This window comes from Muscardinus avellanarius (genome assembly GCF_963383645.1).
Source record: "Muscardinus avellanarius genome assembly, chromosome: 11".
Lineage (NCBI taxonomy): Eukaryota > Metazoa > Chordata > Mammalia > Rodentia > Gliridae > Muscardinus > Muscardinus avellanarius.
In genome coordinates this window covers 9,334,771-9,351,794 of record NC_137797.1, presented here as the reverse complement: position 1 = coordinate 9,351,794, position 17,024 = coordinate 9,334,771, and the positions used below count along the sequence as shown (strand labels likewise).

The 17,024-nt window shown below is 53.1% G+C and overlaps 1 protein-coding gene across 1 annotated transcript in view; it reads left to right on the top strand.

Annotated features, from left to right (window-relative positions):
* Positions 1–673: 673 nt before the first annotated feature.
* FAM83F (family with sequence similarity 83 member F) overlaps positions 674–17,024 on the top strand; it is a gene marked incomplete at both ends in the record, with an annotated part of 31,748 nt that continues 15,397 nt past the window's right edge. The window contains one exon of the mRNA XM_080705058.1: positions 674–1,156. Coding sequence (XP_080561184.1) covers positions 674–1,156 — 483 coding nt within the window. The remainder of the gene's footprint in view (positions 1,157–17,024) is intronic.

The following is a 17,024-nucleotide window of genomic DNA, read 5'->3' as shown; positions in this document are numbered from 1 at the left end:
GGCGTTTCTCATCTGGCGACTTCACATACAATTCTAAATAAACCTCCGGATTCCCCCTTTGTGCTGTTTGAATGCTTTCCAAGCAGATAAGCAAGGACTGAGGTTATGCGAAATAATTCTAAAATCCTCCACCTCGGGACCCCCACCCCCTGACCCTCAGTGCCAGAGGGGTCAGATCCGACCCCAGAGGCTTCCCGGCCAGAGCACGTGCTCTGGGCCCGCCTGCGCGGGAAGCGAACGCGCACCTGCCAGGCTTCAGGCGAGGGCCGGCTGCAGGCGGGGCCGGGCGAACGGCCTTCCCCACGGTGGCGCCCGGTGGGGGCCGTGGCTCTAACTACCGCTGCGCCCCCACGTTTCTTTCCACTCTGGGAGCCCGGGCCGGCGCCGGACCCCCGCCTGGGGCTGGGCCCCGCAGGCCTCGGCCCCGCGGCGTCCGCAGGGAAGCCCCCAGGGCCCAGGGCCCCGCAGAGGCGGTGGGCGCGGCGGCCACGCCCCCGACGGCCGCGCCCACGCCGGGGCCCGCGGGGATTGGCCGGCTCGCGGCCGGGGGCGGGCCGAGGCCGACCTCGCGGCCAGGTGAGGCGCCCCGCCCCTCGGCGGCTCCAGGTGCGGCGGTGGGGCCTCAGCGCCGGGCAGGGGCCTGTCTGGGGCCGGGGCGGGCGGCCGCGGCGCCATGGCCGAGTCCCAGCTGAGCTGCCTGGACGAGGCGCACGTGAACGAAAGGGTGACCGAGGCGCAGGCCGCCTTCTACTACTGCGAGCGGCGGCGGGCCGCGCTGGAGGCGCTGCTGGGCGGCGGCGAGCAGGCCTACCGCGAGCGGGTCAAGAAGGAGCGGCTGCGGGACTTCCTCTCCAGCCAGGAGCGCCAGGCCCTCCGCAGCGCCTGGAGCCCCTACGAGGACGCAGCCGCCGCCGTCCGGGGCAAGAGCAAGGCCAAGGCCAAGGACCTGCTGCAGGCCCCGGCCGAGGCCGCCGAGTCCCTGGCCTACTGGCCAGACCGCTCGGACACCGAGGTGCCTCCGCTGGACCTGGGCTGGACGGACAAGGGCTTCTACCGCGGCGTGAGCCGCATCACCCTCTTCACCCACCCTCCCAAGGAGGAGAAGGCGCCTCACCTCAAGCAGGTGGTCAGGGAGATGATCCAACAGGCCCAGAAGGTAGGCCCAACCCGACCCCACGCAGGCGGGACCCCACCCTAGCCTCTTGCACCAGGCCTCACCTCGGATCAGGACCCTGAGGCAGACAGGCCAGGCCACTCTCTGCAAAATGGCCCCCCATCCACTTTCTCCCCTCCTGGCGCTGTGAGAGAGCGCCGATGGGCATGTTTGTCAAATCATAACATGGTAGGCAGTGTCCAGGGTGCTGCTTCTATGTGAGTGGGGCTGTGAGCCCTTTGCAAAATGGGAGGCCCGGAGGTCTTAATCGTGATCTCTGTGCTACCCAGGGATTTGCAAAATTCAGCCCTGGCCATTTTCATTTGATCCTCAAAACAGCCCCCTGATGTGGGTGGTGATGCCTGCCATCCCAGCTATTCTGCTCTTGGGAGGTCCCCCACCCAGACAAAGCTGACTGAGCACCCTGAGGTTCACACTTCCTGGCCCAGCACCGGAGCTCTCGCAGCCTGGAATGGGGGGCGCTGTGGGTCACCTGCTCTGGCCTGGCATGTGCTAGGCGGCTGACAAGGCAAGCTGTGGGAAAGCTCCTGCTTAGGTCATCTGCTGTGCTTGGGTGTTGGAAGGAGGTCCCAAGGGCGGCTAGTTAGGACACTGGTGGGCCAGTAGGTTGTGAACAAGGGAAGGTTTAATCTTTCCTTTGTGCCCTTGGAGAGGAGTACCTGGGTAGAGTTTCCAGGTGAAATGTAGACTCTTCCATTTAATTTGAAACCAAATAAGTTACAACTTTTAATAGTATCAGTTTATCACAGATAGTATGTGCTACCCGCCAATAACAAAAAGTTATTTGTTCTTAATGTGAAATCCAAATTTAATGGGGCATCCTGTATTATTTCTTGCTAAATCTAGTTCCATTTCTCTGAGATTTGTTGAGAAATATTGGCAGCCTTTGGTGCCCAGTTCAGAATATCTGACAGTAGAGCTCTGGTTCACCATTCTGTTTCAACTCCGTGTGATTGGAGTCCAGTTTCCCCTGAAAGGCAGGAGGCCTGAGGAGGGAACGGGAGGCTAGGAAGACCAGAGGCAGGGCCCCTCTTCCTGGGACGGTGAGCCAGTAGTTGGCTAGACGGGCTGCAAGTGTTAACTTTTCACTGTCCCCTTTCTGCCCTCCGCCCTCGACGTAATTGTTCCTTTCTGCTGAGCTTTCTTTGTGTATTGAATTCTTAGGAAAAAGGCGATATTGACACCTAGGAGGGAAGGGAAGTGGGTGGCTGTGCTGGGCTGCAGGCTGCAGCTGGTGGCAGCGGTCAGGTCTCCTCCCCCAATTCATTTCACACTGTGCTAATAATGACTTACCAACATTTTCCCCTTGCTTTTTGCAACTGCTGGGTGAAACAGGTAGTTCCCTTATTTTTAGAGAAAGAGAAATCAGGATTCATAGCAGTTTGGTTCCAAACACCAAAGCCCCTTCTCCTAACCTCTGTGCCACCCTGCCTCACTGTCCAAAGTAGCGATGTTGTGGGGTGAAGTGTGGAGTTTGCCTGGAGCTAGACTGGCCAGGCCTGGGGCACAGTTTGTATATCCCTGTTGCAAGAAGGGAGAGACAAGGCCTAGGCCACTGAGGCTAGCAGTCCTTGCAGGATGTTGGAACTCTTGGCCATAGGGGGGTTTTCTTAACTCTAAATATTTACCTACAGAAACATTAACAGTTGTGAGCCAATCCAATATGTCCAGATATAACTAGCAGTTACTCCCCAGTGCCTCCATAAAGAAGATCCAAGCTGTGACCTTTGCCCTCCAAGAGTTTGCTCAATTGCTGGCCCTCTGCTGGCAGGAAAAGGGGTTTCAAGGCTGGATGTGCATTCTGGGAAGGCTCCTAAGGATGGTGAGTTGGAGTTGGGAGGGGCAGCCTCTTAGTTTAATGCTCCAGAGCAGGAACAATAAGACTTTTTGATCCAAAGAAGCAAGCAGGCTTGATCGGCAGGAGAAGAGAGCTGTGGTGGGCTGAGGACTGTGGGGTCCCACACGTGCGACCGTCCCCTGGAAACAGCAGCTTCTGACCCTGTGTGTGCCTTCAACTCCCAGGCCCTCCGGGCCCCCGCTATTAAGCACTGTCCCTCATGTCTCTATAGCCCCCTGTTTTCTGCGTAAGGAAACTGAGGCACGGCAAAGGATTGCCTCCTCATTATGTTTGGTTATAGAAAGACCCAGATCCCAGCCGGGCATGGTGGTACACACGTGTAATCTCAGAATTTGGGATGCTGAGGCATGAGGATGGCAGGTTCCAGGCCAGCCTCAGCAATTTAGCAAGGCAACCTAGCAACCCAGCAAGACCCTATTTTAAAACAGAAAACAAAATAGGGCTGGGGTTGTGGCTCAGAGGTAGAATGCCTCTGGGTTCAATCATCAGTACCACAGAAAAAGAAAGCCCACATCCCTAATCTGAGCTCTAAAAGCCACACCTCCTAACCACTGCCTGTCCAAATGGCAAGCAACCTTCCAGGACCATTAAATTAGATCCTTCTCCTCCCAGTTCACCCGAGGGAGGGAGTTTCCTTTGTTTCCAGGAGAGTTGAGAGCCAGGCAGCTGTGAGGCCTGAGGTCAGGTGGGGCCGACTATGAGGTGGCTTCTGCATAGAGATGCAAGTAGCCCTGGCAGGGAGACAGATGGACCCGTACATGTCCAACTGTGTGCCAGAGAGATTTGCTTTGATTTCATTTAATCCTCACATTAACCTTATAAGGTGCTATCATTTTGCTCCCAAATGACAAACAGGAAGCTGAGCTCCAAGGGAGTTGCCCCGACTTGCCCACAGTCGCAGACCAGCCTCCCTGCCTGGTCCTCGGGGATGTAGAGGAAGGAGCCTAATTAGGGACACCTTGAAAATGTGACTGGGGATTGTAGTGGAGGGTCAGGGGGTGGTGGACAGGGAGGAGAGAGCCTGGTCTAGCCTTAGAGCTGTTCTCTGAGCCCTTCCTGAGCTGAGCTGGGTAACAGCATTCAAAGATACTTGTGGGGTGGGTTTTTGTTGTTGTTGTTGTTTCTTTTCTCCCCTCGAGGGGTCTACTTATTTCCCTGTCACTGAATGATGTCCTTTGTCTGTTTAAACTACAGGCAGAAAGGGCCCCTTATGACCCAGAAGTGAGCCCCTGGCCTACAAAGGAGGCCAGGGCAAGTTGCTGGTGTTTGAGTGGCTCAGGGCCTAGTGACTGCCTGGAGCACTTCACAGCACTACCAGGTGCAGACTGGGAAACTCTTGGTTCTTATTTACAAAACCCGAGAAAGAGGGACAACAAATTGTAACTCAGCGGGACTGGCAGCTTGGAAGGATGGTGCCTTTACTTGGTCTTTGGGCAAAGATTTGGAAGTTTATTTCGTGCTAAGCATACATTAGCAGAAAAATAAAAAGGCATATAAAACACACCTCTGCCCTTAAGTAGCCTAATAGCCTGCAAATCCATCATTACACTTTATAACAAATGCTGGTGAGAGGGTGTGGCAAGAGCAGCAGTAGCCCAGCCCAAAACCAGGTGAGGGAAGGCCTTGGACGCCCAGGGCCTGTTTACCAGCATGTCTGAACACAGCAGGAAGGATGAGATGGAGCCAGAGCGTCCAGCCCAACCCTGTGCCTAGGTTCACATATGACCAGCCATGTCCACTGTTGAGACTGCTGGGTGGGTTTAGAGAAAATTGCCCTGAGCTCCAGGAACAGTGAAAAGCTTACCAGCCCTCACCTCAAAGATTGTTCCTTGACCCCTGCACTCCTGGGTCCCACTTCCAAAGCACCAGCTGAGTTTGCCACACGCTGCTTAATTCTCTCAGAGCCTCATTCACTCTGTAAGGTTCACTGTGCAAGGCGCGTGTTGTCTTTACTCCACAGAGGAACCCTCTGAGGTGCAGAGGACAAAGTGATCTCTGCAGGCCAGAGACAAGGAGATTACACAGCCTCCCCAGATCCTTGGTCAGGATAACTGGTGGCCCCTATGAAGATTATAAACAACAGGGCATGGTGGCACACACTTGAAGAGCTTAGGAGGCTGAGACAGGACGATCGCAGGTTCAGGGCTAGCCCAGGCAACTTAGTGAAGCCCTCAGCAACTTAGCAAGACCCTGTTTAGCTAAGAAAATACAACAAGGGCTGGGGGTACAGTTCAGAGGTAGAATGCCCCTGAATTAAAAAAAAAAAATTGTAAGCATAAGCACAACCCAAGGGAGAGAGGCTGCCTGGGTGGGTAATTTAACAGCTGGGCTGGGAGCTGCTGCGTTTTATTCTTGCTGCAGGTGGTGGAACAGGCCTGCCTGGTTGATGGGAAAGGGGTGGGGGGTGGCCAGACTGACCCACCCCTGCCTACTGACAGGCTTGTCCTTTCGCCTTTTGGCTTGGCTGATAGGCACCTCTTCCTCAGCATTTTATCACATTTTGGATCTAGACGTTCCACACAGCTTGCTTTGGGAGAGCCCTTTTTTTTTTTTTTTTTTTTTTTTTTTTGGTGGTACTGGGGTTCCTGGAAGCCCTTCTTCCTCCGGGCTACACTCCCAGACCTATTTTATATTTTTGAAACAGGGTCTCTTACGCCAGCACGGCTGGCTTCGAACCTGCGCGATCCTCCTGTCTCCGCCTCCCAAGCGCGGGGATTACAAGCGTGCGCCACCACGCCCAGCTGGGAGAGCCCATTTTATCCTGCTGGGTACGGAGCTTAGAGCTGAAACGCTTTCTTCTTCCTCTTGGTCACCTTGGCAGGGCTATGATGTCACTGGTGGTCAGTGACCCATTTAAAAAATTAAAACTGAGCTGGGTGTGGTGACACATACCTGCCATCCCCGCTAAGGCAGGGGGCTAAGGGAGGCTGAAGCAGAAGCAAGTTCAAGGCCAGCCGGGACGACGTAGCCAGCCCTGTTTCAAAATAAAATAAAATAAAATAAACAGACAGAATAGAAACCATCTCCTCTCGGCCACCAGTCCCTCTAGGGAAGCAGGTGCCTGGAGCGGTCCCTGCTGAACTGCCCATTCCCCAGGGTGCTCCTTTAGTTCCCATTGCAACAAGCTGCCTGGCAGCAGAGGAAAGGATGCTCCAAACTGGGGGGAGCCAGGGGAGCCATCGGGTTTGGAGAAAGGCTCCAGAGCAGGCAGTGTGGATGGAGGTCAGGGCTGCTGATGGGAGCGAGTGTTCAACAGCTGGGACACAGGTGCCCGGGGGTTGTGGGAAAGTCTTGGAGGCACCAGTTCATGTCACCCAGAGACCCTTCGCAGATGGCAGCCTTTGCCCTGAGTAGCGAGAGCCCACTGTCACCCCCGAGCCTCAACTGACACGTCCCTCATTCAATTGCTTCTCTAGGCCAGGTAGTGTGCTGGGCATTGACATGCAGAGATGAAGCAGATGTCCCCCAAAAGGGAAATTTACATATATAAATTTTAAAAATCATGTTGCTTTGTGATAGCAGGTCAGCTAAGATGCTCACCTCACCCCCCTGTTTGAGAGCTGGTCCCAATTCTCGCCTAATCCCTCCCTCCTTTCCCCACTCCATCTCCCATCATGGAGGGGCGGCTGACTTTAGGAGCTTCTGAGCTGCCTCTTAGAAGCTGATTTAAATACACAGAGCAAAAGGGAGTCTCTTGGGGCAGTGCAGGGACTGCAGGCCCACATGCTGTCCTCTCTCCTAACTCTTCTGTCCTTCCACAAGTGACCATTTCACACAGGCTTATTTTAGAGGCACCAGGCAATTCCAAACTCCTTGTCCCATTAAGGCCAGCTCCAGCGAGTAAGCACCTGCAGTCTTTCTAGGATCTTACCCCCACCTGTCCAGGCATCCATGGTTATCCCTAGGCGCTTTGCCTATAGGGTTCTGCCTCTCTCTCTCTTTTATGCTGACCCACTGATCCCAGGAGCTGGAATTCCTGAGCCATGGAGACCCAACTTCATGTCAAGGAGAGAGAGAAGGCCCTGAAATTGAAAGGTCTTGGATTTTGGCCTAATCTGGCCACTTCATAGATGTGTTCTTTTTGGGGAAATCACTTCCCCCTCTAAGTCTTCTGACCCATAGGAAGGAGAAGACAATGTCTAGGTTTCTGAATGACTTTAGCAAGGGAAAGGCTGTGTGTGAAAATTGAGGATACCATCTCTCCCTTTCTAAAACTATCCTATAAAGCATCCTATAAATGTTAAGTGTCCTGGAAAAATAACTGCTGCTTTCTTGGGGTGGGGGAGGAGGATGACAGCATGGCTGACTCTGCTCCTAGGAGGCTGGGTTGCCCCACCCAGGAGGATAGAGTTGGGAGAGTTCAAGCTGATGGCATTTGTCTTTCCTGTTTCCTTCTTAAAGCAGGATCTACCTCCCCTCTCCTCTCCATGGCCTTGATTTGGTGGCAATTGGTGAGGACAGCTATCTACCTCCCTTCAAGCTGCCCGCAGAAGCTGGTGGCATCCAAATTCTCAGTTGAGCATCTTCTCTGGGTCTGCCATGGGCAAAGAAGACAGGATGGAGCCAAGGCTCCCCTCTTAAATTGGTGCTCCCCAGAAGGCCCTGACTGGCTGCATGGCTTGGCCAAAGAGTCCCTGGGCAGTCTGGAAAGACTTAGCTTCTTTGGGAGAGGAGGCCCTAACCTGTGGCCTTAGGCTGTGTTTCCCTCTTTGGAGAAGAGGAAGGAAATCCTGGCTCCTCTGAAATCTTAGACTTTGGTCCCATGAAACTCTGAGGATGAGTATTTCCCAGAAAGTTGGAACCCAGGAGGTGGGGCCTCGGTAAACTTCTGCAGTGCCTTTGCTTAGCTGCATGGTAGCAAAGCCAGGTCTGTTGGGCAGAGGTCTCAGAAGGCCAGGCCACTGCCAGGGGAAGGAGTCCAGGGCTGAGAGCCAGGACCCTGGGAGTCCTTGTGCTTTCTCTGGTTAACTTTTCCTTGCTCACCGGGTGACTTTAAGCAAATCATTTGACTTTGCGGGGCCTCATTTCTGTATCTGTAAAGTGGAGGTCATTTTTGCTGCCTTGTTTATGTTCACAAAATTGTGCTGAGACGCTAATGTGATACATGAGGAAGCACTTTGAAAAAGGTGAGTAATGTATGCGGACAAAGGGGTTCCTCTAAAGCAGGAGTAACACTTGAGAGATGAGATAGGTGCCATGCATGTTCCTTGCTTTAATTAATCCAGTCCTCGGCATCTGGCAAGGGAAGTAGTATTTCCCTGAGGCTCCGAGCAAGCACAAGGTTAATTCCACTCAGCTCTGAGTTCAAAGCTGTGTCCTACTTTGAATGCAGGTTACTTCTGGGAATTACCCTCTGGAGCCCTCCCTTCCCTCGAAAACTTCCAGAAACACTTAAAGTCTATTCATCACTAGGCAGGCCCTGGGAAGCTCACAGACTGGTTCTGGAGACAGACAAGCTTGTGGCTGTTAGCTGCTCTGCTCTGCTCTTAATGAGAGAGAAGGATTCACTCTGTCTGGCAGTGCTGGCGTGGGTGACACAGGGACACTGGGTGTAGGTAGATTCTGGAGACCTCTGTTCTCTTCGTGGCCACTCTCTGGCCCCCTGAGACTTGTGCACCTTGGTGACAGGCTGTGACCTCGAAGGGATTCCCAGCCTGTACCCCTTCCATGTCTCACCCCAAGGATGCAGCCTCCCCTGGGCCACTGGCCAGCTCCGCCTCCCTGTTCTTAGGGTGCACAAAGCAGACTCTGTTCTGAGGCCAGCTTCCAGTTGGAGCTGGGAGGGGGGCAAGCAGGGCAGAGAGTAAATGTGCCCAGGGTTGGGTCCTGGCTGCCCCTGCCATTGTCTGAGTCACCGTCGCCATCCCTGACTCTTCTAACCCCCCACGTGCCTCAAGAGCTTGAGCTGCTGCTTTCTCCAGTTTTCATTTTCCTTCTCTGAAATTCCTGGAGTCTGTGGATTTGCTAATGTCCCCAGAATCTTAGCCCTGGAAGAGAGCCTATGGCTTCCTAATGATTAGTCTCTCTGGCCCAAGTTTCTGATGATCTGCAAGCTCGTCCCAGGCACAGCTTGTACACAGGTCATCATTCGATGGCACCCCTCAGAGTACTGGCTGGGCATGTGGGAGGCTGTGTGTGTGTGTGTGTGTGTGTGTGTGTGTGTGTGTGTGTGTGTGTGTTTTAAGCAGTGAGTCAGGAGATGGTGGGGCAGAGGCAGAGACCAGAATTCTTCCTTTCGGTGGCTCTTTGAGAACAAACTGCGACTGTCCTTAACTCTTCCTCCCAAGAGGGCTCCTGAACTTCCTGGTGATTTCCTACATTTGCACACTCACTAGACTTATTTTACTGAGAACTCACTATGTGCCTGGGTACCAGAAATTTACAAATGAATAAAATGTAGAGCTTGCTGCAAGTTTAGTGAGTGAGAAAATAGATTTTGGTGCAGTAATGGTCCTGGTGGCAGAATGTTGATAGCTATTAAGTGTTGAACATTTAAGTGCCAGATGGATGCCGACCCATTTGTTTATTTATTTACTTATTTATTTATGGTGTTGGGGATCCTACCCAAGGTTTTGTGCATGCTGTGCAAGCACTCTATCACTGAATAATACACCCCAGTCCTTTTAGTATATACTTTCTTATTGAATTTTAATGACACTCTAGCAACTTTTTATTTTACAAACAAGGAAAGTGAGGGTCATTGAAGGGAAGGTCACATGTCTGGTAGGCCGTGGAGCTGGATGGGAACCGAGGCTGATGCCCAGGCTTGTACACATGTGCTGAGCTCCAGGTGGGCAGAGGCTTCCTGGGAATCCACGGCTGAGTCAGCGAGTTGAGTAAGGGTGGGGCAAGGCGAGGCCTGGGGCACTGGGACTCGCTAGCTAGCCCCATCCCCCAAAGCCTCCACACTGCACCGACAGGTCCCTCCCTGCACTTTCACCCTAGGTCTCTGGAAAGCCCTCCCAGGTAACCTTACCTGGCAATGGCTACAGGTTGCCCTCGGTACTTCCCAGAACCTCCCGGGCAAGCTGCAGCTGTCCCGCCCTGATGGATCCACTAGGAAACATCCCGGCAAGTGCTGATGGAGGCCGCCCAGCTCTGCCGCATGCTGTGCGGCAGCCCGGAGCTCGAGGCCGCAACCCAAACCAGCCGATGATCCTACAACTCATTTGTGTATCTTTGTTAGATTTTTTTTAGCAGCTGATTTATCTTCCTAATTATGTTTGGCTTTAAGCTAATGTTGAAATGAGCTTGCATTAGATAATTTTCACTAATTAACACCAACTTAGTGTAGGGGAAGTCATCCCAGAAGCACGCCATGGGGCAGGGAAAAGCTGGCCCAGGATCTTAAAAAGAATTGCTGTGCTTACTCCCTGGCGGGTCACGTATGGTTCTTCGTGCCTGAATTAGGTGACCTTGCCCGCGTGGTTCATCTGTCCGCTTTCTCTGGAGAGCCAGCCTGGGTCTCCTCTGTATGTCTCTCTCCATACAGCCTTGGGTCAGGGCACAGGTGTGGAGATCGAGGGCCTCGGGGGTCAGGTCAGTAGGAGGTGATTGCCAAGGGTGCAACAGGGAGACATGCCCTGCGGAGATGGGAGCAGAGCTCCACACTGAGGCCATGGGTTTCTGTTGAAGAAGCTTCCCGGCTGGGCAGAATTGGGCTGGAGCTGCTGTCTGTGTAGCCAGGGAGCCTGGTGTGCAATGATGCCTAATTAGTGAGCCTGAAACAATAGAACATGGCTTTAGACAGCTGAGATGCCTCGGCCCACAAAGCACATATCCTGCTGGTGGGTCGGTGATCAGGACCCTGTTGGGACCCTGGTGTTGCTTCTGCCTTCTTATTGGGCTGGAGCTCATACCTGAACTGAGCCCCCAGCTCCCTGGGGGAAGCCTCACCGCGGGGGTACCTGCTTACACATCTACTGCGAGCAGCCTGGCTCTGTGCAGGACAGAGGCAGGAGGTGTCTGTCACCCACAGGGCAGATGGAGAGACACCCCATGTGCTCAACAGATGGGAATCCTGGCGAGGGTGCACACTGCACCTGGGACCGCCTTGGGAAGAGTAAAAACAAGGACCTCCTGGAGATAGAGCACTCCAGTCACCACAGGGACAGGGCAGTGACAGTGTTTGGCATAATCTCAGTCCAGAAGAGAGTGGAGGAACATGCCTCTGGGCCAGAAGCACATGGACGGTCCTTAGCCAGGCTGAGCCTTCAGCTGCTTCGATGGGCAGCTGGGCGCCGCAGGCTTTGGGCAGGGAAGAGGCACGCTGCAGGATGTATAATGGGATCCATCTGCTCCGGAGAAGAGCAATCAGTTCAGCATTAGCTGGTGTCCATCAAACCCACGCTGAGACCCTCGTGGGGCTGAGCCCTACTATATGTCAGGCAACACCAGGGAGAAAGGGCAGGGCTCGGCCACCGGGGGCGGGCGCTGCACAAACTCCGTAGGCATCTTGGCATTTCTTCTCATCCTCAGGAGAACCACGAGGCAGCCTCATTTTACAGATGGAGTTCAGAGAGGGTATAACTCACCCAAGTCTTACAGCCAGTGTAGAAACTGATTCCATAGCGTGTTCCTTCCCGGCTGCCATATTTTCTTGGACCGAGAGAATTTGGAGAATCTAGAGCCCTGGGTAGAAGGAGGCTAAGGAATCTGGAGTTCTGTGGGGTCCTGGAGGGCAGCCATGGGCCTCCTCTCCTGGGCTCTCCCCTCCTCTTTTGCCCCAGGGTGGAGGAATGGGACTCTTAAGGTAAAGCTGGTGTAAACTGCGCTGACGATTTGGAAGGGCCTTGTCTTGATGACAGAGGTCAAGGTGCTGGTGCCTCCTCTCCCAGGCACATCGTTTGCACCTTGGCAGCAGCTTGCTTAACAGCACCATGGCGTGCAGTGTAGACGACCAGCGAGTGTTGCTCGACAGACAGTGCCTTCTGCAGTCTTCCTTAATTGAGCAGCCCTTCCCCTTCATTAGTCCACATTTTGACCTTTTGGGAAGTACAGTGTTGCCTGGGCTTTAATCACTACTCTGAGCTGGGCCTGCTGGGCATGTATTGAGCAAAGAAACAACATCCCCACCTGGATGTTGGCCCAGGGCCAGGCAGCAGGCGCCCCAGAGCTCACAGCCCCGCACTGCCCCTCCTCCCTCCCGCCAGCTCCCTCCTGGGCAGTGAGGGCACCTTTGCTCTGGATTCCACCCCCAAGAAGAGAAGCGGGCAGCCCCATTTACCCATCGCATATGTGCCCCACCTGTATTATTTCATTTAAAAAGATGTCCTCGCTGCCCAGGAGGGAGCTGGCGGGAGGGGAGGAGGGGCAGTGCGGGGCTGCGAGCTCTGGGGCGCCTGCTGCCTGGCCCTGAGCCAATATCCAGGTGGGGGTGTTGTATTATCTCATTTAAAACCCAGAGCAGCCCTGGGAAGCCCCTCCTCCTTGCAAAACAAGGAACAAGGTAAATGACTCACCTGAAGCCACATGGCAGGGAAGACCCAGCTGCATATTCTTTTCCAAACGCCAGCCTTCACTCAAGGGCGCCACAGGCACTGCCTGTGTTCACATCACCTGGCAGGGGCTGGAGGATGGGAGTTGCTCAGATGCGTTCTCCCGGGCCTGCTGAGTCAGAAGATAAGGCCCTGTGATCTGCACTTTAGTAAACTTGCCCCCACTTCCTCTCACCTGGCTCTCAGGTGATATATATGTGTGTGTGTGCGCGCGCACACACACACACACACACACACACACGGATTGAATTCAGGGGCATTCTACTTCAAAGCTGCCCTTCCAGCCCATGGTAGTTTTTGTTTTGTTTTGGGGTTTTCTTTTTGCGGTGCTGGGGATGGACCCCAGGGGCATTCTACTTCCGAGCTCCACCCCAGCTACATTTTTTTATTCTTTATATTTTGAAACAGGCTCTTACTGACTTGCAGAGGGCCTCACTCAGTAGCTGAGGCTCTCCAGGAACCGCAATCCTCCTGTCTCAGCCTCCCCAGTGCTGGGATGACAAGCGTGCGCCACTGCGCCCGGCCCCCTTTGTAGTTTTTATTTTGAAACAGACTCTCACTATGTTGCTGAGGGCCTTGCTGAGTTTCTGAGACTGGCCTTGAACTTGTGATCCTCCTGTTTCAGCCTCCCAAGTACTAGGATCACAGGTGTGTACACCACACCTGGCTCCCAAGTGATTATTATTATTATTATTATTATTATCATCATCATTATTATTGTTGTTGTTGTTGTTGTTGTGTTTGTTGTTATTGTTATTGTTTTGTGGTACTGGGGATTGAACCCAGAGGCAGTCTACCTCTAAGCTATACCCCCAGCCCTATTTTATTCTTTATTTTGAAACAGTCTCACTAAGTTGCAGAGATGGCCTTACAAGTTGCTGAGTCTGGCAGTGAATCTGCGATCCTCCTGTCTCAGCCTCCCAAGTTCTGGGATTACAAGTGTGTGCCTCTATGTCTGGCTTCAAGTGATTTTTTACGCACTGAAGTCTGAAGACACAACCACAACCCTGCAGACCTTCACCCTCTCTTGGGGAATGTTGGAGAAGGAGATCCCACAGAGACATTTAAGCCCAAGCTAGACCCTCCAAAGCAGGAAGGGAAGGGCTGTCCTCTGGTCCTGGGCAAACTAAGTTTCCTGGGCAACATCACAGGCCCTGGAGGCAGCAGCTTGTCCAACCTGTTTGCTCAGCTGCTGGCTTTCTACCCTCAGGGAACTTAGGGCTTGGGGTGTGGGGAGTTAGCCTGGTAGCAAGTTTAATGACCCCTCATAACTGTAGCCTTTTCCTGGGATTTCATGAACATGATCTTATCCAAAACTCCCAACAGCCTTGGAGGCAGGGAGTGCAGTCATGGGAGGCAGAAAGTTGGGCTTTCTGCCTCCCGTGCCCCCCAGCTCCTTTCCTTTCTTCCCCTGGAAGTGATGGTCACCCACGTGCCCCTGAGGTTAGCAGGCCCTGACCATGGCTTGGCTCGTGGCCTATTGCTTTTCACCCTATGGAGCTGCCACTGCTGCCCCAGAGCCTTGAGCTCCACATCAGCAGAGCCAGAGAATGGTAGAGGGGAGGAGATTGCCTGGTACCCACCTGTCCATATTTGCATCCTGGTTTTGTGCACCCAGAGGTGGCCTGGGGTCCTAGCCAGAGTATATCTGTCCCTGGAGCTTATTATGCCCACAGAATCTGGGGCTGATGGCTTGGTAGTATGGAAAAGCCCAGAATGGAATCAGAAGTCCACCCAGGCTTTAGTCCCAGCTCTCCCGAGGCCCAGCAGGGGAACCCTAACATTATGATTGAGCTAATCACTTCTAAGTTTCTTTCTACCCTGAGGTTCTTTGAATCTAGTATGTCTTTGCCTATAGGGGTGAAGCACCATGGTGGCCTGCGTGCGTGCACAGCCGGGTGGCTTTGTGTGTTGACATAAAGCCATGCTCTATGCCCAGCCTTGCACTGCTACTGGGAGGAGGGTACTGTTGGTAGTTTGTACAAAGGCACTTGATGTACATACTGGTGAGGGCCCAGCTTCCTGGCCTGGTTTCCTCTGCATGGGACTTCTCCCCCTTAGTTAAGCACTGTTCTCAGTTGGGGATGGCTGCTCCTTTAAGATCGTAAGTGGACAGTCGAGGCAGAGCCACCAGACCTTTGAGGTGTTGCTAAGGCAACAGTCCCATTCTCGGGGCCCTTAAAAAGAACTAACAGAAAAACAAAAACAACCTAGCCAGAGTCTTGCCAGCACCTTTCTTCTCCCCTTCAGCCCAATGCCTGTCATTCATGAAATAAAGCAGAAAACTGTGGAGCTGTACCCACACCCCACAAATAAACAATAGACACGAAACCCCTCCATTCAGCTGTTCATTCCATAGACATGGAGAAGTGACCCTGTCGGGCTCTGTGCTGAGGGGGAGATTCCTGCTGTGCAGGAGCCCACAGCCTGGTACAGGACAGAGACGTTGGCCACACATTACAACACACGTGTCCAGGGCTCTTTCGTTCCTAGGACACTTCTTTCAATACGCAAGAAGCAGATACTGGTTAATGTTATTGGGGGAAAAGGTTCAGGAAAATTCTTGGCTGAGTCTTGAAAGCTGCCTAGATGATTCATCAGGGTACAGAAAAGAAGGATTTGATATGACTTGTATGAGCCAGGCATGGTGGTGCACACTTATAATCCCAGCATTTGGGAGGCTGAGACAGGAGGATCCGGGTTCACAACCAGCCTCAGCTACATAGTGAGGCCCTCCATAACTTAGACCCTGTTTCAGAATAAAGAATAAAAAAATCGGGCTGGGGTGTAGCTTGGAGGTAGAATGCCCCTGGGTTCCATCCCCAGTACCGCAAAAATAAATAAATAAATAAATAAATAAATAAATAAAAATTGTGTGTACAAGGTTGTAGGGGACACAGTTTTGCCTCTCCAGAACACATTTATTCATGTCTAGAGACATTTGGGGTTGTCCTGCCTGGACAGGGGTGTGACATTGATGGTGTCTCATGGGAAAAGGCTATGGGTGCTGCTAAAGAGCCTACTGTGGCTGAGACAGGATCACGGTTCACAGACAGCCTCAGCTTCTTATACCCTTTGCAAATCAGTGGACCCTGTTTCAAAGTAAGGAATAAAAAAATAGGGCTGGAGATGTTGCTTGGAAGTAGAATGCCCCTGGGTTTCTTCCCCAGTACCACCAAAAAAAAAAAAAAAAAAAAAAAAAATACTACTGTGTACAGAACAACCTCTCACAACAAAGAATTAGCCCCGAAAGGTCAGTAGAGCTGCAGCAAAAAAAAAAAAAAAAAAGCCCCGTGTTACTGCAGGTCATTCTGAGAGAAGCAAGGAGCAGAGTTGCGATGTGGCCCAAGGTAAAACTGGAGAGGAGGAAAGGGCCAATCAGGAGGCCCACATCTCCTTCAGAGACCCTGGGGGGTTCATTAGTCTTGCTTTAGGGGATCACTGCTGTGGAGAATGAATCAGAGGGCAGAGGTGGAGTAAGAGAGACCAGCCAGGAAACTATTCCAGAAGTTTAGCCAGAAATGAGGAGCTCCTGAGTGAGGGCTGCAGCATGATGGGAACCAGGAGGAGTGGGCCCAGAGAAAGTCACCAAGGGGAGGGCCTGCTGGGCTGGGTGGCCAATGGGATTCGGTCAGTAGGGAGAAGGAGGAAGCCTTCCTGCATGGGGGGTGTTGGTTTTGGAAGTGCCTGCGGGGCAGGCTGTGGGCCGCTTTCCAGCAGCTGTCTGCTCTGCGGGTGTGGACAGCCGATGGCCTTCCAGAGTCCAGGTCATCCTAACACACGGGCTGCAAGGCAAGGTGGGGCCCTCTGTCATCCTTGTTTTCTAATGGCAATTAAGGAGTCCCGAAGAGAATGTGAAAAGCTGGCAGTGTAATTAAAGTTGAATGGCAGCAGAGGGGCATTCTGGGGCTCCCTACCCGCCCCCTTCCCACTCCCCCGCCCCCGCTGCCCAGGCAGGATATCAAAAGAGCCGAGCTAACGAAACACCCCGTGAGAAGTCCTACAGCATCAGAGCCTCCTTGCCAGCGTGCCTGCGACAGCTTCTAAAAACGACTGCCAGCTCGAATTAACCTCTCTCGCAGCACCACACATCAGTCGGTAACCAGGCATGGAGGCTGGGGTGAGGAGCCAGGCAGGGGATGATATTCCCTCCCAATGAAGCCTGCTTTCCCAAGTTCTGAGTCCCTAACTTCCTTTTTTAAAAACCCAATTTTCCATCTACGCCAGGAGCCTTGAAGTCAGTCTTGCTGTGGAGTCACGTGAGCACGTTCAACGCGGGGCGGGGGGAAGAGGGAGCAGGTTTTTCTGGGCCTGATGCTCAGGAGCTAAATGTCAGCCGGGACCCTCAGAGACCAAAGCAGAGGGTAATTATCACTTCTCTACAACTAGATTGCGGGAGTCATGAGCAATTGATTTTTCCCCTCTACTACAGATATTTCATTGTTTAATTGGCAGTGACACAGATGGCTGGCTCTCACCAGAGTGCTCAGACCAA